The 23,327-nt window shown below is 44.1% G+C and overlaps 1 protein-coding gene across 2 annotated transcripts in view; it reads right to left on the bottom strand.

Moving 5' to 3' along the window:
• Window positions 1-12,548, bottom strand: part of MOGAT1 (monoacylglycerol O-acyltransferase 1) — a 31,943-nt gene extending 19,395 nt beyond the window's left edge. For both annotated transcript variants that reach the window (XM_079781847.1, XM_079781848.1), the window contains exons 1-3: window positions 12,080-12,548; window positions 1,265-1,443; window positions 205-409 (exon numbers count right to left, since the gene is read on the bottom strand). In XM_079781847.1, coding sequence (XP_079637973.1) covers window positions 205-409; window positions 1,265-1,443; window positions 12,080-12,173 — 478 coding nt within the window. In that variant the 5' untranslated portion in view covers window positions 12,174-12,548. The remainder of the gene's footprint in view (window positions 1-204; window positions 410-1,264; window positions 1,444-12,079) is intronic.
• Between the last annotated feature and the right edge of the window lie 10,779 nt (window positions 12,549-23,327).

Below are 23,327 nucleotides of genomic sequence, written 5' to 3'. Positions count from 1 at the left end.
TATGCTAGATCTGTGGGTGGACAGAGAAAAGGACAGTCTGTGTTGTGCTGGAATTTACAGTGCAGTGAGGGAGGCAAGAAATATCCAAAAAGTGCCAGATTGGGATAAAGACTAAAACTAACTGGGTTGGGGGCGGGGGGGGGGCATTCTGTGTGATCCTGTCTTCCTAGAACATTGCAGAAACAGCAATCTGCCTTTACTTACCACTGCTCATCAGGTATTCTCGGAAGAGAGGGCACCGGAACCAAATCGGAAGCACATGGAGATACGCAGTAAAGTCGGGGAAGAGCTTCTTGAAGTCCGAATAATTTGTACAAAAATTTCCAAAGGCTCCAGCCACGAGCACTCCATGGGGGTGAAACCCAAATATGTAATTGTGACTTGGATCCAAATCACTAGTTTTGATGAGCTACAACATATTTACATTGAGATTTTAAAAAAAAAAAAGAAAAAGAAAAAAGTTCCCTGACTAGTTTCCAGGAAGAAACTAAATGACTAACAATTATGTCAAAAGGATATGAGCCCTGGCGGGTTGCTCAGTGGTTAGAGCATCCACCTGTGGACTGAAGGTCCAGGTTTGATTCGCAATCAAGGGCAGGTACCTGGGTTGTGGTTTGATCCATGCAACCAATCGATGTATCTATCTCACATCGATGTTTCTTTCTCTCTCTCTTTCTCCCCCTCCACTCTCCCTTCCACGCTCCCTAAAAAAAAAAAATCAATGGAATAAAATATCCTTGGTTGAGGATTAACAAAAAAAAAAATGAAAAAAATTTTAAAAAGGAAATGGAGAATATGACTTGTTTTAATTCCCTAGGTTAAAACTGCTCCCCAAATTTTTAACTATTTCCTGAGCCCAGAGCCCCTCACAACAGCCTAAGTTTTAACTTAGCTTACAGTCTATTTAGTAACTTGGGCTGATTTGTAGGCTTTCTTCCTCTAAAAGAGGAAAAGCTTAAAATACATGTAATAGCCCTACCTGGTTTGGCTCAGTGGATAGAGCATCAGCCTGTGGATTGAAGGGCCCCGGGTTCGATTCTGATCAAGGGCACATGCCCAGGTTGTGGGCTCGATCCCCAGTGGGGGGCGTGCAGGAGGCAGCCAATCAATGGTTCTCTCTCATCACTGATGTTTCTATCTCTCTCTCTCCCTCTCCCTTCCTCTCTGAAATCAATAAAAATACATAAAAAATAAGTATATGTAATAAAATTTTTTCATTCTTCTTCAAGCTCAAAATCATACTATATAAAACAAGTCTACTCACATGAATTGGAAAGTAGTCATTAAAGTACTTCCAAACGGCCCAGCTTCTGACCCAGTTGGATCTCCTGCCTCCTTGCTCTGGAGTACGCCAGTCAAAGTAGAGCCATGTCAAGTAAGGGATGTACAGGAACCAGTAGTTGTATAAGATCAGTAGCAAGAGGATTCCAATGCACACCTCCGCTGTAAGAAAGGGAAGCCCTCAGGAATCAGGGTTAGCATCTGCTCACTCTTGTCCAATCACTGGCCCATGGAGGGAGATTTAATACATACAAAGGGTGTTAAACTGAGCCTCAGTTCAAGTGGGTAATAAAACAAGATGGCAATGACATAGTATTGGATGTTTACTATATACCAAGTATTGTATTATGTATTCGGCCAAAATATTTCCATTTAATCCTCATATATCCATGGTATCAATGAAGCAGCCATAGTATTTTTTTAATAAATCTTTATTGTTCAGATTATTACAATTGTTCCACTTCTTTCCCCCCATAGCTCCCCTCCACCCGGTTCCCACCCCACCCTCTGCCCTTACCCTCCCCGCCCCACTGTCCTCATCCATAGGTGTACGATTTTTGTCCAGTCTCTTTTCGCACCAACAACCCTGAGAATTGTTAGTCCACTCCCTTTCTATGCCCCTGATTCACCAGTTTATTCTGTTCATCAGATTTTTTATTCACTTGATTTTTAGATTCACTTGTTGATAGATATGTATTTGTTGTTCATAATTTTTATCTTTACCTTTTTCTTCTTCTTCCTCTTAAAGAATACCTTTCAGCATTTCATATAATCCTGGTTTGGTGGTGATGAACTCCCTTTAGCTTTTTCTTACCTGTGAAGCTCTTTATCTGACCTTCAATTCTGAATGATAACTTTGCTGGGTAGAGTAGTCTTGGTTGTAGGTTCTTGTTATTCATCACTTTGACTATTTCTTGCCACTCCCTTCTGGCCTGCACAGTTTCTGTTGAGAAATCAGCTAACAATCGTATGGGTGCGCCCTTGTAGGTAACTAACTGTTTTTCTCTTGCTGCTTTTAATATTCTCTCTTTGTCTTTTGCTCTTGGCATTTTAATTATGATGTGTCTTGGTGTGGTCCTCTTTAGATTCCTTTTGTTTGGGGTTCTGTGCACTTCCTGGACTTGTAAGTCTATTTCTTTCACCAGGTGGGGGAAGTTTTCTGTCATTATTTCTTCAAATAGGTTTTCAGTATCTTGCTCTCTCTCTTCTTCTGGCACTCCCATAATTCGGATGTTGGTACGCTTGAAGTTGTCCCAGAGGCTCCTTACACTATCTTCAAATTTTTGGATTCTTTTTTCATTTTGCTTTTCCGGTTGGGTGTTTTTTGCTTCTTTGTATTTCAAATCTTTGACTTGATTCTTGCGATCCTCTAGTCTGCTGTTGGATCTTTGTATATTATTTTTTATTTCAGTCAGTGTATGCTTAATTTCTAGTTGGTCCTTTTTCATATCCTTGACAGTCTTGCTAAATTTATCGGCCTTTTCCAGAAAATTCTTGAAAAACCTTATAACCGTGGTTTTGAACTCTATATCCAGTCATTTGCTTTCCTCCATTTCTGTCATTTGTGACCTGTTTCTTTGTCTCCACATTTTGGCTGCTTCCCTGAGTTGATAGAGTGGCTTTGTGTGCTATGTGTCCTATAGGGCCCAGTGGCTCAGCCTCCCCAGTTACCTGAGGTGGACACTCTTGGTGCACCCCTTTGTGGGCTGTGTACACAATCTTGTTGTAGTTAAGCCTTGATTGTTGTTGGTATCACTGGGAGGAATTGACCTCCAGGCCAATTGGCTGTGAGGATCAGCTGTGTCTACAATGGGAGAACTTCTGTGCTGGAGACACCCTATGAGACAAGACTCGCAAAAGCCTTTACGCTCAGCTTGGATGGGGTGGAGTCTCAGGGCGGAGCATACAGCAATGGCTTCCCATCAGCCCTGTCCTAAGAACCCCCCTGGGCCTCAGTGTCCCGCGGTAATCACTGCAAGCACCTCTGAGAGAAAGCCGCCCTCGAGTTTCGCCCTCTGCCCGACAGTCCAGTTTCTCCCCGAATGAGTCTGGGTCCCCAGAGTCTCGCCTGGAACTGGAGTTCAGAGCAGTCGGGAGCTTTTGTCTCCCTCCCGATTGAGAAAGCCAGCCATGTACTTAGTTGCCAGCCCTCTCCGCACGCACACCTCCACCCCTCTGCCTTCCGCAGTTCCTGTGAGTCTCAATGTGCTTTTCTCTTTCCTTCCAGTTGTAGAATTTCCACTCTGCCAGCCTTCCTGTGGTTCTGGATTATGTCTGTTTTGTCTTTTAGTTGTAGTTTTGAAATTGTTGTGCAAGGCAGCAGTTTAGGTGTTTACCTATGCCACCATCTTGGTTTCTCCCGCAGCCATAGTATTCTTAATGCCCTTTCCATAGAAGAGATGATGGGGCTTAGAGAGGTTCAGTGAATTGCCCAAGCCACATACTATATATAAGTGGTTGATCTGCCTAAATTCAAAGTTCCCACTGGCATGAGATAAGGGGCGGGGGGGAGGGAGAAAAGGAGGAAGGATCATCACTGACAGGAGGAATGCAGAGGGATACAACAGGTGTTCACCTTGACCGAGCAGCCATTACTCATGTGCCCACACAGGGGCACATGCTAGCGACAAACTTCATTTTCAGGAACTCTATTGCCAGAGATAGAAATAGCATAGGAGGGACTCTTTCTATCATAGCTCCTCTATCACTACTTGTAATATTTCACAATGACAGAGCAAAATCCAAATTTTTCATGCACCTAATGATGCAAAAACTGACCAATCTTGGCTTGGGTAGTTAGTAACAAGAATGTAAGCCTTAAAGTAATATATTAAGCTAAGCTAGAGATTTCTTTCTTATGTTTGTGCTATATGTTACACTGAAAAAAATGTTTATAAAAAGAGAAATATATCAATGAGAGGGGAGGGAGTATAAAGACATAAGGTTTGGTGCATAGTAAGTGCTCAATAAATGCCAGCTGTTACTATTACTTTCAGGAGTGCCATTGCCTCCTTCTCTGCTATTATGTGCCACAGTCGCTAATCCAGTGCTGCCTTCAGTGCCCCAAACTCCTTTCCACTCTCCATCAGCTTGAACTTAAAAAGAACTTTGTCCCTTCACTTCCGTTCAGGGCACATACCTGGGTCGTGTGCTCAATCCCCAGTAGGGGTGGTGCAGGAGGCAGCCAATCCATGATGTTTCTCTCCCACTTTTTGATTTACTTCCATAGGATAGTAAGTCAAATACTGGAGCACTAAGCAGAACATCTTAGTCGCCTGATACACTTTAATATCTTACTATCTAAAGGAGTGCTCTCATTTAAACTCCCACTCCACACATTGCACACATTCTTTTCTATTTCATATCGTATCAAAAAAGATTTTTAAATCCCTTGATCCTAAATTGGATCGAAAGCAGAAAACCCTACAAAAACTAGGTGAAGGGATCACCTCTATTTTCTATTTTTATCTCATCAAGCAATCCAAGGTAACATGATTCTTCTAAATTGGAGGTCAAAGAGACCAGCTGGCCCCCACACATGCACCAGGCCTCTATCCTATATAATCCTATCTAATAAAAGAATAATATGCAAATTGACTGTCACTCCAACACACAAGATGGCTGCCCCCATGTGGTCAAAGATGACTGCCCCCATGTGGACACAAGATGGCCACCACAAGATGGCCAGCAGAGGAGGGCAGTTGGGAGGGACCAGGCCTGCAAGGGAGGGCAGTTGTGGGCGATCAGGCCAGCAGGGGAGGGCAGTTGGGAGGGACCAGGCCTGCAGGGGAGGGCAGTTAGGGGCAAACAGGCTGGCAAGGGAGCAAGTTAGGCATCAATCAGGCTGGAAGGGGAGTGGTTAGGGGGTGATCAGGCTGGCAGGCAGAAGCGCTTAGGGGCAATCAGGAAGGCAGGCAGGCGAGCAGTTGGGAGCCAGCAGTCCTGGATTGTGAGAGGGATGTCCCAGATTGGAGAGGGTGCAGGCTGGGCTGAGGGACACCCTCTGCCCCCGTGCACGAATTTTGTGCACCGGGCCTCTAGTTTTTAGATAAAACACTGGAAAATGCAAACTAATCTGCATGACAGAAAGCATATCAGTAAATGCTTGGAGAGATTACAAAAGGAATATGAGAAACCTTTAGAGATGATGGCTATATTCACTATCTTAACTGTGGTGATGGCTTCTTATATCACAACTTGTCAAATTGTACACTTTAAATATGTGCAGTTTACTGTACCTCTGAATCTCAGTAAGGGTGCTTAAATAAATATGTAAATAAATAGACCCATTCAATAAAACATCATGGTCACACCCATGTGGTCTTAGGCAAGATATTTAACATCTTGAGCTTCAGTTTTCCTCATCTAAAATAATAAACCTAATAATCTGTGACATGTGGGGTCGTAGGTTAAAGATAGTCAATAAATGTTGGCTCTCTTTTTCAATTTGTTACTTTTCAGTCAGCAGGTCAGTAGCCCACAAGTTAGTAAGGAATATTTTTATTTTTGGAATATTAAGATTGGATCACAGGTGATCCAGCAATCCCATTTCTGGATATTTATCTGAAGGAAATGAAATCACTATCTTGAAAAGATGTCTGTACCTCAATAGCCAAACATAGAAACAACCCAGAGGAACCAAGATGGCGGCAAAGTTAAACAACTAATCTGCTGCCTCGCACAACAATTTCAAAAATACAACTAAAAGACAAAACATCTACCACCCAGAACCACAGGAAAGCTGGCTGAGTGGTAGATTTACAACTAAGGAGAGAAAGGAGCACAAACACTGAAAAGCTGAGTGAAATACGGAGGCGCGAATCGGGCTGGAGGCGGGCGACTGGGCGCGCGGCTTTTCTTCAACCCGCAGGGAGACAAACTCCCGATCACTCTGAAATCCAGTTTTTGGGGACACGCGGGGGACCCAGACACCTACGGGGAGAAGCTGGACTCTCGGCCATCGGGTCAGAGAGTGAGAGTGACTTTTTTGCAGAGGTGCGCCCAGCAATCATTGTTTACTGCGCTGGAGCGTGGGACGCGGGGACTTGGAAACACGGAAAGGCAGAGACGGCTGACGGCAGCCATCGCCGTTTGCCACGCCCTAGCCTAGTGACGCCCTGAGACCCCGCCCCGCCCTGAGGCCCCGCCCCGCACATTCTACAAACCCGCCCAGGCTCCACACAGCGGCTTTTGCATATAAATGGCCTGTTCTGTGGCAGCTTAACCAAATAAACTGCAGCTCCAGTCAGACTGCTCCAAAACCACCTAAGCAAAGAGGAGAAAACTAGTCCTTGCTGTAGCTCCTGCTGGGGGACACACAGTACACAAGGGTACACCAAGAGTGTCCACCTCAGGTAACTGAGAAGCTGACCCGTTGAACCAATAGGACACCTAGTACACAAAGCTACCCTACCAACTCAGGGAAGCAGCGAAAATGAGGAGGCAAGGAAACAGATCACAAACCAAAGAAATGGAGGAGAACAAGCGACTGGACATAGAGTTCAAAACCACGGTTATAAGGTTTTTCAAGAATTTCATGGAAAAGGCCGATAAATTTAATGAGACCCTTGAGGATATGAAAAAGGACCAACTAGAAATTAAACATACACTGACTGAAATAAAAAATATTATACAGAGACCCAACAGCAGACTAGAGGATCGCAAGAATCAACTTAAAGATTTGGAATACAAAGAGGCCAAGGACACTCCTCCAGAGAAGCAAGAAGAGAAGAGAATTCAGAAAGTTGAAGGTAGTGTAAGAAGCCTCTGGGACAACTTCAAGCGAACCAACATCAGAATTATGGGGGTACCAGAAGAAGAGAGAGAGCAAGATGCTGAAAACCTATTTGAAGAAATAATGAATGAAAACTTCCCCCACCTGATGAAAGAAATAGACTTACAAGTCCAGGAAGCACACAGAACCCCAAACAAAAGGAATCCAAAGAGGACCACACCAAGACACATCATAATTAAAATGCCAAGGGCAAAAGACAAAGAGAGAATATTAAAAGCAGCAAGAGAAAAACAGTTAGTTACCTATAAGGGAGCACCCATATGATTATCAGCTAATTTCTCAACAGAAACTATGCAGGCCAGACGGGAGTGGCAAGAAATATTCAAAGTGATGAATAGCAGGAACCTACAACCAAGACTACTCTACCCAGCAAAGTTATCATTCAGAATTGAAGGGCAGATAAAGAGCTTCACAGATAAGAAAAAGCTAAAGGAGTTCATCACCACCAAACCAGTATTATATGAAATGCTGAAAGGTATTCTTTAAAAAGAGGAAAGATAAAAATTATGAACAACAAATACATATCTATCAACCAGTGAATCTAAAAGTCAAGAGAATTAAAAATCTGAGGAACAGAATAAACTGGTGAACATAATAGAATCAGAGGCATAGAATGGGAGTGGATTGATTTTTCTCAGGGGGAAAGGGGTGTCTGTGTGGGGAGTACGGGAAGAGACTGGACAAAAATCATACTCCTATGGATAAGGACAGCGGGGGGGGGGGGGGGCAGGGCAGAGGGGGAGTGGGAACCGGGTGGTGGGGAGATATGGGGGGGAAAAAGGAGAAACAATTGTAATCTGAACAATAAAGATTTATTAAAATAAATAAAAATTTTATCTTTATTGTTGAAAGTAAAAAAAAAAAAAGAAAAAAAAAGAAAAAAAGAAACAACCCAAATGTCCATTGACGGATGAACAGATAAAGAAAATGTGATACACACACACACACACACACACACACACACACACACGCTGAAATATTATTCAGCCATAAAAAAGGAAAGCCTACCATTTGTGACAACATAAATAGACCCTGAGGGTATTAGGCTAGTGCAGTGGTCGGCAAACTGTGGCTCGAGAGCCACATGCGGCGCGTGAGCCGCGGTTTGCCACTCGGTTGACTAATGAGTTTGCTGACCACTGGGCTAGTGGACTAAGCCCCATAGAGAAAGACAAATAGTGTATGATCTCATTGATATGTGAAATCTAAAATAAATAGACCCAAAAAATAGACCTAAAAAAAAATCTTACTCAGAGATATAGAGAATGGATTAGTGCTTGCCAGAGGCAGGGATGGGTGGGGTTGGCAGCAGGGATGAAGGAATCAAAAAGTACTACTACCAGTTATGAGATAAATAACTCCTGGAGATGTAACGTACAGCAAGATGACTATAGTTAACAATACTATAGTATTACATAGTTGAAAGTTGCTAAAAGTAAATCTTAAAAGTTCTCATCACATGGAAAAAATTGTAATTATGTGTAGTGACTGAGGTTAACTAAATTTATTGTGGTAATCATTTTTCAATATATACACATATTTAATCATTATATTGCACACCTAAAACTAATACAATATCATAAGATTGGATGACTCATACTTAACATTGATCTCAAGGAAACAATGTTTGGTTTCATGACTAAATGAAACATTTTACTATTTGTTAAGAAAACCCAATGGCTAATAACAGACTCATTTCCTGATAGTGGAAGAAAAGTGCATTCCAAGATTTTGATTTAGAGATCTTAATATATATAGTTAATAAGATCCCCCCTTTCACCATTAGAAGTAGCTATTACATCAACTTCTTACTTTAAAACTGATAACTGCCCTGGCTGGTATGGCTCAGTTGGTTGAACATTGTCCCAAGCACCAAAAGGTCACCGGTTCAATTCTCAGTCAGGACACATGCCCAGATTGTGGGTTTGACCCCCAGCTGGGGTCCATGAGGGAGGCAACCAATCAATGTTTCTCTCTTACATCAATGTTTTTTCTCACTCTCCCTTCCTCTCTCTCTAAAAATCAATAAAAACATATTTTTAAAAATTTTACAGTTAAGTAGAAAGAACTAAGCCAGCTTTTATCCTACTTTTCCTAGAAGAATTGAATTGTAGGGTAGTCAACTGACTCTAAAAGATGGAAGGGAAGTCTTGCGTAAATTCTAATTAATATGTGAAGAATGAAAGAAAGAATAAGTAAGCTACCATTTTTTGCCGTCCAAATAAAACAGTTAATTCAGGCAAGAATCATTAAATAGGGACTTAAACCACTAGGTAAAGGGGGAACTTTTGTTTGCAACAAGCTAATTACCAGCTCTCAGATTACATCTTACCTGATCACTCTTGACACTAATAATAGAAGTAGGCATTATGTGCATCCTAATATAATGCAACGCGAAGCACAAAGCAGCACCTAGGAAGAGGTCGTATCAAAAAGGTTTCACCTAGCCCTAGTCAGTTTGGCTCAGTGAATAGAGCACTGGCCTGCGGACTAAAGGGTCCAGGGTTCAATTCTGGTCAAGGGCACAAGCCCAGGTTGCAGGCTCGATCTCCAGTAGGGGGTGTGCAGGAAGCAGCCAATCAATGATTCTCTCTCATCATTGATGTTTCTATCTCTCTCTCCCTCTACTTTCCTCTGAAATCAATAAAAAAAAAAAATATATTTTAAAAAAAGGTTTCACCTAGCCCTGGCCAGTGTGGTTCAGTTGGTTGAGCACGGTCCCATGCACCAAGAGGTCCCCAGTTTGATCCTGGTCAGGGTACATGCCCAGGTTGCAGGCTCAATCCCAGGTGGGGGCGTGCAGGAAGCAGCCAATCGAACTCTCATCTATGTTTCTCTCCCTCTCTCTCCTTCCCTCTTCCTTCCGCTTTCTCTAAAAATCAATTTAAAAATCTTTAAAAAAAAGAAAAAAGGAAGCTGTGAGTTGAACAGCTTCCCTTCTGGGTGACAAAGTGGAGGCAGTCATTCAACGCATATTTATTTCTTACCTCCCATGGGTGAGGCATGTGCTAGGGGCTCCCTCACTGAGCTTGTGGACAAGGATGGCAAGACAGACCTTTCTCAAGTAACCACAGACATACACAATTACAAGCAATGACAAGCGTCATGAAAGAAAAAGACAGTGTACTATCAGAGATGTGATGATGGATCAGCAAGCAAGTCAATCTCCAAGTTCAAGCCACTACACTGGACGCACAGGGGTTAAAGCAAGGACTTGGGGTAGAATACGTGGGTTTGCATCCAGCTCCTCCTTCCTCTGACTAACTGTGTGACCTTGAACAATTTATTTCACCTTTTAGTTCCCTCATCTGTACAAGTGCTATAAAACAAGTGCGGGGCCTGGCCAGTGTGGCTCAGTGTTTGAGCATTGACCTATGAACCAGGAGGTCACAGTTCGATTCCCAATCAGGCAATATGCCTGAGTTGCAGGATCTATCCCCAATGTGGGGCGTACAGGAGGCAGCCGACCAATGATTCTCTCTCATCATTGATGTTTCTCTCTCTCTCCCTCTCTCTTCCTCTCTGAAATCAATAAAATAAAAATATATTAAAATAAAAAACAAGTGCAGATATGAACAGTCCTTACATCAGAGAGTTGCTGTGAAGATGACATGGTCAATACTATATGGTGCCAGAATAGGGCCTGGCACACACTAAGACCCCCAAAGTGTGTCTGTTATTATCTCCATGGTCCTTTGGCCCAGAGCAAAATGGAATGGAATGGTATCAACCCTCTCTGTTTGGTCTGTGAGGATTTAATGAGTTAATGTTTTGAATATCCCTTTTTATTTCTTCCAGTAAACCCTAGCTGCACACTACACTCAGAGAGTTTGTTAATATATTTTTTATTTTTTTAAATATATAAATTTTATATGTATACACATACATATTGCATAATAGCTTTACAGTTGTGAGTACATGAGTTTATGTTTGCATTGTTATTTATTAATTATTGAATTATTTATTTGTATTACACCTGTAAGCCTACTTCTGCCCACCCCTGTATATGACGCATGGGCTCCATTCTGAAGCAAAAGCATTAGAAATTCTAGGGATAGAGCCTGGGTGTCCATATGCTTGAAGCTCCTTGGACTGGGAACCACTGATCTGTGTGATCACATTCTAAAGTGGTTCAAAAGTGTAAAGCTCTCTGGTGCAAGGAGTGTACTAGTGCTGTTACTATTATTGCAGCCTCAACAGTGTGCAACCCATGATCTGATCTTACAGCGTACAAATGATGTCAGCCTTGAGAGAGTTGAAGTTCCTACTAATTTCTTTCTCCTCTCATACCATCCCCCATTTCTCCAAAGCAGAACAAATATGCAGACAAAAAGCGCTCAGGTAAGGCCCGACGCCCCCCAGCCCCACTCCTTGTCCTCTGTGACCGGCTCCAGTGCGTTTCCATGCGGGCTTAACTTGGGAACCGGTCAGAACACACTCCTGGGTGGAATTATTTACAGATAGAGGCCACCCAACCCAACCCAATTGTGGAGCAGTCCTCTTTGCATCCGGAAGGTCTCAAACACGGAAAAGCCAACACGGCTATTTGTCATGAGGGTGGGGAGAGGAAGGGATCAGGTGTGAAAGACTTGGGCGTTGCTTTTCCATTTATGAGGGGCTAAACTGCAATGTTCTAAAGCTCCATTGGGTCGTGGTTACACGTGAATGTATACATTTGCCAACATTCGTTGGGCCGTATACACTTATAACCTATGTCTTTTATTATAGGTAAAGTACACCTCAGTTTAAAAAAAAATAGCACAGGGAAAAATAAAGTTGGCAGTCATTCACTAGGAGGTTCACGTGGGGAGAGACAGCGAAGAGGAGTTCCAAGATAGCTCCAAACGCCCTCTTTGACCTGTCCGTTCTGGCTCACAGGGGAAGGAGGGTTGGAGGGTCCAAGCAAGTCCTTAGACAAGGGCTGTCGGGGAGGGAGGAGACGGAGCCCCACGCTCCGCGGTGTTTGCCTGGATCTGGCTAGCCCGGAGCGCGCGGGGTTCTTACCGAGGAGCAGGAAGGACAGGACCCACTGAAACACCGCCGCCGTCTGCAGCCGCCGCGCCAGCGGGATATTGAGCGGCGCAAACTCCAGCTTCATGGCCCGGCCCCGGCGAGGACGGCGCAGACTGCGGCCACCTGGAACCTCGCTGCTCCGCAGCGCCGGCGGGAAGTGCGCGGTCCGAGCAGGGTCCCGCGCGGGATCCCCGCGGGGCGGAGAGGAGGAGGCGGTGGCGGTGGCGGTGGCGGCGCCGGAGCGGACGGGGGCTGGACTTTGTCTTGGGTGGGAGGGCGCGCCGGGGCCGAGGCTGGGGGCTGCCAATCAAGCGCGCCCGGGCCCCGGAGCAGCTGGCGCGCCCGGGGCGCATTGGCTGGCGCGCCCGGGCGCCGGCGACAGCGCTCCGCGTTGGGCACCAGGGACGCCGAGAAGGATAAGCTGGCTGCCCGCCACAGCCGGGCCGCGGGAGCTCCTGCAACCTAGCCGAGGCCCTGGGGTCTCCACCGGGATCTGACTGTGGTGCAGCTGATCGATCATCCAGCGCTCCGCTTCTGCATCCGCCTTTAAACCCACCCCTTCCTCTGAATCACCCACCAGCTGGAGGAAAACGCGGGACTTGGCTTCTTAGGGAGCAGGGTACTCAATCATCTGTTTACTGGTCTGTGCCCCCCACACCACCCCAAAACTGGAGAGGGGCGGGGACATGGCCTCCTCACTGTTGTGTCCTCGGTGTCCTGGAAATCTTTTACTTATTCACTCATTCAGCAGACACTTACTACTCACCGCATGCCAGGCACCATTCTGGACTTGGGGGATACATCCATTCATCGATTCTGCTCTCAGAGTACAAATTATGGGGGTGGGGGTGGGGACAGTGACAAATATAAGCAAAATAACCACACATAGCTGCAAAGCGAAAGCCTGCTGTGAATGACTGGGAGAAGGTTCTAGGATAGATTGGAGAGTCCGGGAAGTCTCTGAAGAAGTGACCTTGACTTGAACTATAGCTATGAATCTGGTCCAGGCAAAGGGAAGCACAGGTCCTGTGGCTGAAATCCCAAGAACACCAATAGAGAACAGGAGGAGATTGAGGTGACATGAGGCAAAAATGGGGTTCAAGGGTCAGATCCTTTACCCGAAGACTTGTCACTGAAAGATTTCAATTATGATGTGTTAGATGGATGGATTCCAAATAATGCCCAATGCTTTTTCACCCACTATCGTTTTCTTTATAAATGTTAGCTGCCGCGCATCCAAAACGGAAACCATCCCACACGTCACGATATTTTGAATTTAATTTAAAAAATCAATTTGCAATGAATATTATAAGTATATTACTCACAATTCGGGTGTTCTTGAATATTTTCAGCTGAAAATTCTCACGAAATGTTTTAAAGTTGGTCAGGGCTACCACTATGGGAAAAGATTTTATTTTTTTTTATAAACGCACGGCGCGTGGGGAAGGTTTGCCGCTTGCGTCTACAGACGCTTATGGCGTACAATGTTAATACTGTAGAGTTGAAAAAACTCCAAGTGGCCTGTGGCCGTCAAGGCATTTCTAGGAGGGATTGGGAACAGTCGTGTGTCTCTGAAGGAGGGAGATACATCTAAGAAATGCATCGTTAGGTAATGTTGTCTTTGTTTGAACATCATGAAGTGCTCTTATACAAATCTAAATGATACAGCCTACTGCACATCTAGACTATATAATATAGCCTATTGCTCTGAGACATCCCTATAATAAAAGACAGATTAACAGGAGAAAAACAAAAGTTTAACAGCATGGATACCTTCTGTGGACAGAAAGAAAGGAGGGGTTTATGGTAAGTAACATCACAGGGTTTATGGTAAGTAACATCACAGGGTTTATGGTAACATCTGATCATAAGTTCCTAACTCAGGGGGTCTTGGTGGATAGTTATGACACAGGCACATAACTTCTTTAGTGAAAGGTTTTAAGCCAGCCCTGTCCATTGTTCTTGTGCATCTAGGCCAGTGATGGGCAACCTTTTGAGCTTGGTATGTCAAACTTCGCCAAAAAAACTGAGCATAACTCGGGTAGTGTGTCACTTTGAGGAAAAAACTAACTCTAAGACTCTAGTCGCAAATGTTTCATCCTCAGGAGCAGCAAATGTTTCATCCTCGGCATTCGGCCGTGTGTCATCAGAAATGGCTACGCGTGTCAGTGCTGACACGCATGTCATAGGTTCGCCATCACTGATCTAGGCTAACACACCTTAGAAATACCAGAAGTAAGCCCCAGCTGGTTTGGCTCAGTGGATAGAGCATTGGCCTGTAGACTGAAGGGTCCCTGGTTCGATTCAGGTCAAGGGCACATGCCTGAGTTGCGGGCTTCTCCCAAGTAGGGGGCATGCAGGTGGCAGCTGATCAATGATTCTTATCATTGATGTTTCTATCTCTTTCCCTTCCTCTATGAAAAAAATAATAATAAAAATATATATATATGTAAATATGTCATATATATATGAAATTCCAGAAGTAATACCTGTTGAAGGGGGGGTGTTAACTCTGGAGAGAGCACATAATTTTATTAATTATTCTGTAATCTAATCCCCACCTTGCTTTTTCTTATCTCCACATAATCTTCTTTACATTCCCTCCTTAATTTTAATTCCATCAAATAAGTTGTGAAATTGTTATTTAGGGGACATTTGAGAGCATATGTCATCAGTTTGACTCAAACTCTTATATAAAAATTCTCTGCAGGTTTGGACATTTCTTATCTTGACACCTACTTTGCATCAAGCATTACCCTTGGTGCTGATGACAAGGAAGTGAATTAAGACATGGTCTCTCAGTCTTTGAGAATTCTCTTGCATTCATTCCTTGACTATTTGTGGAAAGGTTCTATGAGTTGGCCTTGGTGGGGAGTAGAAATGGGCTATAATAGTGAATAACAAAGGCTTCTGTTTTCATGAAACAGAAAATAGCTATATAGCCAAATGTGTGATTGTGCCCTGACAGAAACATAGGTTCCAGTGATTGAGAATGATAAGCACCTATATAAAGCAAATTGGAGGCACGAAGAGTGGAATTAGGCTATTGTAGAGTAAGAACAGCGGATGGGGACTTGGTCTACTGTGGTACAAAGGAGACTAGAGATGGATTTGGGAACTGCATGAGAGATATAAATGGTAGGACTAGTTGATCAATTGGATTCACAATCTGTTAGTAAATAATAAAAGCAAGATTCCCAACTCCTACTCCTAATCACTTGGAGTTTACGGGACTGAATCGCTTTTGTCACTTCCCCAGAGCCCTTAGCTGGTAGAAAAACAACTGTCATCGCCCACCCCAGCCCATTGAAGCAAAGCATGGACCCAAGAGGGCTCAGGCAATGCAACAGCCCATCACCATTTTAATCAATAATTAACTCACTCACTGATTTGTTGTTCAACACATATTTATTTGTGTACACATTGTCCCAGGTTATTAGAGGTAAGTGACTATTGGAATTAAAAAGAGAGAGCTTTAATTTATCAAGCTACTCAAAACAGCTAATTTGCAGATGTTTTGTTTATAGGGCAACATGAGCCTTAAAATTATCTTTTCAAATTACACATTTCATAGATAGGGAGTCAAGAGCAGAGAAGTCAGGTGATTTGCCCAAGTTAACCCAGCCAGTTACTGGCAGGAAGTACCATAGACCTAGATCTCTTTACAACTGTACTAAAACAGATAAGGTGAAGCAACGTGGTGTGGGATAATGGTTTCAAACTTTGATTTAAGCAGGGGAATTTCTTAAAAATCTCCAAAGAACTCGAATTTATAAAAGAAATTCAAGTGAAATTTCTCTTATTGAAAAGGAATGGGGATCCTGGCTCCCACCTTCTCAGTATCCTCCTCCTTACAAGGTGACTGTATTTTTAGCAACATTAAATTGACATCAAACAGGCACAGAACAACTCAGGTTGGAAATCACAGCTTATTTGCCACTTTCCCTCCCTCCCTCCCTTCCTCCCTCCCTTCCTTACCTTTCTTTTACGTGTGTGTGTGTGTGTGTGTGTGTGTGTGTGTGTGTGTGTAGCGGGGGGGGGGGGGCAGCCTGATATTTGGAAAAATAATTGAATGGGGTTGCGGCTGAAAAACCATATGTGATATATGAGCATTACTGAGTTCGTATTACCTCACAGGCACAGTGCTCTATGCTCTGCATGCCGTGTCTGATTTAAACCTCACAACTCTCCCGGGTAGGTACTATTATTCTTTTTACTAATAGAGAAAGTAAGAATAAAGGTCAAACTAGTTGTTCACCTACTAGGTAGAAGAACCAGTTTCTGTTTTTTAAAAATAGGTTTGTCTTTCCAGGGCCTGAGCAAATAACTGCCATACTACGCTGTCTCTCAAACGATGTGACAAGGAAGGAAATGTTGTTGAAACCGAGGAACAAGTCAAGGAACAGCAGGCAGAGGAATGCAGAGGAGCAAACTTGTTGCAGTTTGGTTTGGAGTTAGTTACCCATTCAACCAACAAATATATACTAATCACATACTATGTGCTTGGCATTGGGTATATATGAGTAATAAACACACTTAAATTTTCAATGGAGTAATTTAACCAAAATGTATCAAGCACCTCTGCTGTGGCGAGTCCTGGGGAGTGCATGGCGATAGGAAACCCATACTGTCTTGCTTGAGATTCCACTGACCGAGTGTAGTTCCTCTTTCTACTGCTCAACTCTGAGGAATAGAAGATAACAGTTGAAATTGCCCCATAGATTACAAAAGCCAGCTCTGGGATAGAAATAATTTAAAATTACTTCCTTGTTGTATTTTACCATAGCTAATTTCTACCAGCAAAAAGATAATGTTTTTCTATTACATGGCATTTTACTCTAACTTACATTAAAACGTTCCTGTCGGTAAGTGAAAAAGGAAATAGTATTCTTTCTAGATTGAGTGTCCATAAAGCGGGCAGTTGAAGATAAAGGTCAGTGTTCTGATTTTCATAAGGTGCATTCATAATCATAAAGGTAAATATTCTTTCACACACACACATATGTGGAACCCAAATGTCATGGTTGCCCTAATTCATTGAGAGTGACCAGCTCTGGTAAAAGTCAAGTAGAAGGGCATCACTGTGGTAGTTTCAAAGGAATTTCTATCAAGAAGTTCTGTTTTCAAGGCTCTTGTTTAAAATATATCTATTTTTATTGATTTCAGAAAGGAAGGGAGAAGAAGAGAGAGATAGACACATCAATGTGAGCCCTAACAGTTAACTGGGCCTAACTGGTTTGGCTCAATGGATAGAGCGTCGGCCTGCGGACTGAAGGGTCCCAGGTTCGATTTCAGTGAAGGGCATGTACCTTGGTTGTGGGCACATCCTCAGTAGGGGGTGTGCAGGAGGCAGCTGATCAATGTTTCTCTCTCATCAATGTTTCTAACTTTCTATCCCTCTTCCTTCCTCTCTGTCAAAAATCAATAAAATATGTTTAAAAAAAAAGAAAAGAAACATCAATGTGAGAGAGAATCATTGATTGGCTGCCTCCTACATGTCTTATACTGGGGATCAAGCCCACAACCCAGGCATTTGCCCTGACTGAGAATCAAACTGTGACCTCATGGTTCGTAGGTTGACACTCAACCGCTGAGCCATGCTGGCTGGGTTTCAAGGCTCTTTTGAACCAAATTCAAGAGATTTGCTCTGGTCCCTCTGTTTTCTTTCTTTTTCTTTTCTTTTAATATATTTTATTGATTTTTTACAGAAAGGAAGAGAGAGGGATAGAGAGTCAGAAACATCGATGAGAGAGAAACATCGATCAGCTGCCTCTTGCACATCCCCCACTGGGGATGTGCCCGCAACCAAGGTACATGCCCTTGACTGGAATCGAACCTGGGACCTTTCAGTCCGCAGACCGACGCTCTATCCACTGAGCCAAACCGGTTATGGCCCCTCTGTTTTCTTACTGTCTTCTTGATGAACTATTTTATCAATCTGACAAGGCTCAAGTCTGCTTGCTCTGGGCAAAGTTGCAGGAGTCTTACCTAAGATAGTGAAGCTTTATAGCTACCATGATTATTGTCCAAGATTTCCTTTCCCCATATTTTCTTGTTGCTATAGGCACATACAAAATCTCAGACTCTATACACCATTCCTGCCTTTCTGTCTTTCACATTCTCCTTTGAAAGCTTCATTGAAATATAAGTTCTTTGCTTTTCCTTTAGCTCAGGTAAGTATATGATGTTTTCTCTACAAAATAGGTGCTCTTTACGTTATAACACTATGAGCAATTACTCTTAGGAATTATTATGGTAATTACTAATATTTATTAAATGTCTTTTCTCTTCCTGTGACCTTCACTCCCACTTTTGTTTGCACTTGGCCTGAGAACCTAAGTAAGGTAAGGGAGGAATGAGGAAAAAAAGACTGAGAAGGTTTACTGTGGCCAATCTGTGTTGAGGGCAGGCTCTCGAAAGAGGCAGTCAGCAACTCAACAGCAGTGTTGGAGGTGTGGTAAGCAGTCTCCATCACTTCCTTCCAGTTTCCAAGAAAGTCCAATCCAGTGGATGGGCTTGCACTCATGTTGGTATTATTCTAAATGTTTATGGCTACTTAGTATATGACCTATTGATTCCTCTGGTCTTTTTTTTTTTTTTTTTTTTCTTTACACATGCCACTTGCTCAGTTCGGGCTGCTATCATTTCTCCCCTGGATTACTGCCACCTTCTAACTGGTCTCCAAGCCTGAGTTTTGCCTTCCACAGTGCCACTTCTATTTTTTTTTTTTAATATATTTTATTGATTTTTTTACAGAGAGGAAGAGAGAGGGATAGAGAGTTAGAAACATCGATCAGCTGCCTCTTGCACACCCCCTACTGGGGATGTGCCCGCAACCAAGGTACATGCCCTTGACCGGAATCGAACCTGGGACCCTTGAGTCCGCAGGCCGACGCTCTATCCACTGAGCCAAACCGGTTTCGGCAACACAGTGCCACTTCTAATCTCACTTCCACAATGTACTCAATGTGATCTTGCCAAAACCATGTTGATCATGTCATTTCTCTGCTTAAAATCTTTGATTTTCTTCCCATTGCTCTTAAAGTCCAAACTCTGTAATTTAGTTTTGGACCCTGCTAACCTTTGGGCATCCACTGATCTTTTGAGTCTTAGCTGTAACCCTCCAACTCACACACTCTAAGCCTTAAGCTACCTGAACTTCATTCAGTAGAAGAAAAAGTTTCAGGACAAGGAGGGAACACCTGGGTTTTAAGAACAACCAGGGAATTAAGCACAGTATCTTTTTTCTTGGGGTCAGTATCATTTTATCTCACTGCAGATGTTTTCTTCATATGGCAGGAAACATGGCCACTAATGGCTCCAGACTGACACCTGACAGCTTCCGTCATCAAATAAATGGACTTCCAGTTCCCGGTGGCCCCAAGTGCAAAATCCAGCTTAGGTAAGGTGTATACCCCTGGGCCAATTCACTGACATGAGATATAGGGTCCCCTTGCTTTAATATGGTGACCGAAAGGGTTTCCTTGTGCTGAGAGAGGGAAAAAAAAAAGCAAAAAAGCAGTTCCTCAATCATAACCAGTTAGAAGAGAGAAATGATGGAGGAGGAGTTAGGTCAACATCAGTATTTCTGGCTTGGATAACCTAGTGGATGGTGGTGACATTGAAAAGGTTGGGGTGTGCATGGGGAAGAACAAGTTTAAGGGTAAGGAATAAATTCAGTTTTTGACATGTTGAGTATGAGATGCTAGTCTGTTGAACATCTAGGTGCAGATGTTCAGAAGCTGGTAAGAAATATACACAGATGAGATATATGAAAGACATTAGTGTGGGGGCCATCTATGCTTAGGTAGTAGTGGGTGCTGAGATCTTTTGGGGAGAAGGTCACCAAAGACATAACACTGGAGGGTACCCCATACTGAAGGTAAGGAAAGGGCAGTGCAGGATGTAGAAGAGGCTGTGAGAGGATTAATAGTTATCAAGTCTTCCCAATGTGTCAAACCCAAACATGAATTACTTCTTTTAAAATTTTAACTATCATCCTATAGCATACCTATCTAGAGGTAGGTCCTATTATTATCTTCTTTTTATAAGAAACTTAGGTTTATCAGTATTTGATAATTGGTCCAAGGTCTCAGTTAGTAAGCAGTAGGTATAGGATTTTTAATCTATGACTAATTCACAGTTAGCAAGCAGTAGGTATAGGATTTTAATCTATGACTAATTCACAGTTAGTAAGCAGTAGGTATAGGATTTTAATCTATGACTCTTAACATTACATTGTGTTACCTTTCACACAGTGACAGAAGACAAATCTAGAGAGCTAAATAGAGTAGTCTGGAGTCAGGAAACTAAGAAAGAAAAATTTCAAGAATGAGGGAATGGTCAGTAATATAAAAGGTCTAACAAGTTTATTAACCAAAGAACTTATATGCATATATGCATAATGGACACAGACAACATTGTGGTATAGGCCTGGAGTGGGTGGGAACTGGTAGAGGAGGGGCAATGAGGGGAAAAATGGGGGACATCTGAAATACTCTCAACAATAAAGATTTTAAAAACCCACTAAGAAGATTTGTCATATATATATATTTTTTAAAAATACAATGAAAAACAACCACTGGTTTGACAATTAGAAAGTCAGTACTGATCAGCCTGATTCTTGGTGAGTCTAGCAGACTTTCTTGGTTCCAGATAGATCTATCAATAGAAATCCAAGAAGATAAATGGCTTTGGTCACCTTCCTGGAGAGAGCCTGCCAACTTTTGCTAAGCTTAATACCAGGGAGAATTTATAGTCTTAGATCACATGGGTTGTTACCTTGAGTATAAATCCAATATTCAAAGGACACTTTGCAGGTTCCAAGTTGTTTCCACCTACCTTACCCTCATAGCCATCTGATAAGGTCTTCATTTTATAAAGGAGAAACTGGGGCTAGAAGTGGACAATATTTGTTTTGGAAAGGAAAACACTATACATAACATCAGTGTACCATGTTAAACTATCTCCTGCTCCAGTGGGAAATGTCATCAGACACAGTAGTGCATTTTTAAGACCTGAAATATGTGGGAAGGATTTCAGACTTGACAATGTCTCTTTCACAAGCATTAGAGGAAAGTGGCACAAGCATTTCAGAACCTTTGTCCATGTTACATGTTTAACAGGCAAAACTGATCATAATTGCACAGATCTATGTGGGCTCTGATCGCATGTGGATGAAAGGGTTGGATTGTCTTCCAATGTCTGATTAGGCAAGGAGAACTGAACATGACTGGGTTTTTCTGAGAGCCACTATTAATGCTTTGGTTTATAACATACCAGCTGCTTTATATTTGCTCCCACTCACATACATTAAAAAAGTCAATCATTATAAGTATACTAGAGGCCCAGTGCATGATTGAATCATGCACGTGTAGGGTCCCCTACATGCTTTCGCTTTTCGCGGTGGAGCTGGGTGCCTGTCTGCTGGTGCACCAGGCCTTTCAGAAGCCTCCGGCTCAGCGGAGGCTTCTGAAAGGCCTGGTGCCAGAGCAGACAGGCACCCAGCTCCCACGCTTTTGATGGTCCGCGGCCGCTGAGGGGGGCTATCCTGCTGTTGAGAGGCACAGGGGGCGGGACTCCCGCCTCTCAACGGCCGCTGAGGGGGGCTGCCGCGGACACCTGGCTACCCTGCCATTGAGAGGCGCAGCTGGGTGTCCGCGGCAGGCCCCCTCAGTGGCCCCCTCAGCGGCCGTGGATCTGGCCGTTGAGAGGCACAGGGGGCGGGAGTCCCGCCCCCTGCGCCTCTCAACAGCAGGGTAGCCCCCCTCAGTGGCAGCGGATCCGAGCCTCTCAATGGCCGGATAGGCCACCCCGAGTCCCGCCCCCCAGCCTCCCGCCGCCCAATCGTGGGCGTAGCGGAGTGATGGTAATTTACATGTTACTCTATTATTAGATAGGATTGTCCAGTATCGCCTTCACACAATAAGTTGTGGGCTTTTGTTTTTATACACTAAAACATGTAGTTCTCAATTATCATTTTAAATATTTGCACAGTATTCTATTACATGGAGGTACCAGGCTTTATTTAATCAAGTCCCATTTTGTTGGACATGTAGGTTGTTTCCAGATAGAAAAATACTTGCCTATTTCCTTAGAATAATTCCAAGAGTAGAATTTCAGGATCAAAGAGAATACATATTTTCAAAATTAAAAAATTTTTTCAATTACAGTTGACATTCAATATTATATTAGACTAGTGGCCCGGTGCACAAAATTCATGCATATTAAAAGGGGGACCCAGAGTCAATTCCCCGCCCACCCACATGTGCCTCAAAATTGTGTGCAACACAGACCCAGCCACCACCCCCCATTGGGCTAGATCCAGACCCAGCCAGTCCCACCCTTGTCAAGCCCCACAGGGCAGGGGGCATAGCCTTAGGTGCCCTGGCCCGGCGCCAGGATGGGGGGCTGGCCTGAGGTCCCCCAGATGGGGCAGGGGGCATGCCTGGAGGTCCCCTGTCAAGCCCCGCCAGTTGGGGGACAAGGCCTGAGATCCCCTGTCAAGCCCCGCTGGGTGGGGGGCACAGCCTCAGGTCCCCCGTCAAGCCCCACTGGGCGGGGGATGCAGCCTGAGTTCTCCTGACCCAGCACTGGGGGTGCACCTTGAGGTCCCCCATTAAGCCCCACTGGGTGGGGAGTATGGCCTGAGGACCCCTGTCAAGCCCTGCCAGGTGGGGGGGCGCAGCCTCAGGTCCCCTGGCCTGGTGCCAGGGTGGGGGGGCGTGGCCTGAAGTCTCCTCTCAAGCCCCACCTGGTCGGGGCGTGGCCTGAGGTCCCCCAGCCTGGCGCTGGGGTGGGAGGAGCAGCTTGAGGTCCCCTAGCCCAGCACCAGGACGGGAAGCGCACCTTGAGGTCCCCCATCAAGCCCCGCAGGGTGGGGGGCGTGGCCTGAGGTTTCTTGGCCTGGCGCCAAGGCAGGAGGCACGGCCTGAGGTCCCTCCCCCAGCCTGATGCCAGGGCAGGGGGCACAGCCCGAGGTCCCCTGTCAAGCCCCATGGGGGTGGGGGAGGGCGTAGCCTCAGGTCCCTGCTGATTGCTGGTTAAGGCTGCCTAAGGGAACTTGGCCTCAGCTGTAGGTGCAGCCATCTTTGTGATGGAGTGATGGTCAATTAGAATATTCCCTCTTTATTAGATAGGATTCATGTATACAGCATAGTGGTTAGACATTTATATAATTTGTGAAGTGATCCCTTGATAAGTCTCATACCCATCTGGCACCATACATAGTTATTACAAT

This window comes from Cnephaeus nilssonii (genome assembly GCF_951640355.1).
Source record: "Cnephaeus nilssonii genome assembly, chromosome: 10".
NCBI lineage: Eukaryota > Metazoa > Chordata > Mammalia > Chiroptera > Vespertilionidae > Cnephaeus > Cnephaeus nilssonii.
The sequence above is the reverse complement of the archived record's forward strand: the minus strand, read 5'-3'. Positions and strand labels throughout refer to the sequence as shown.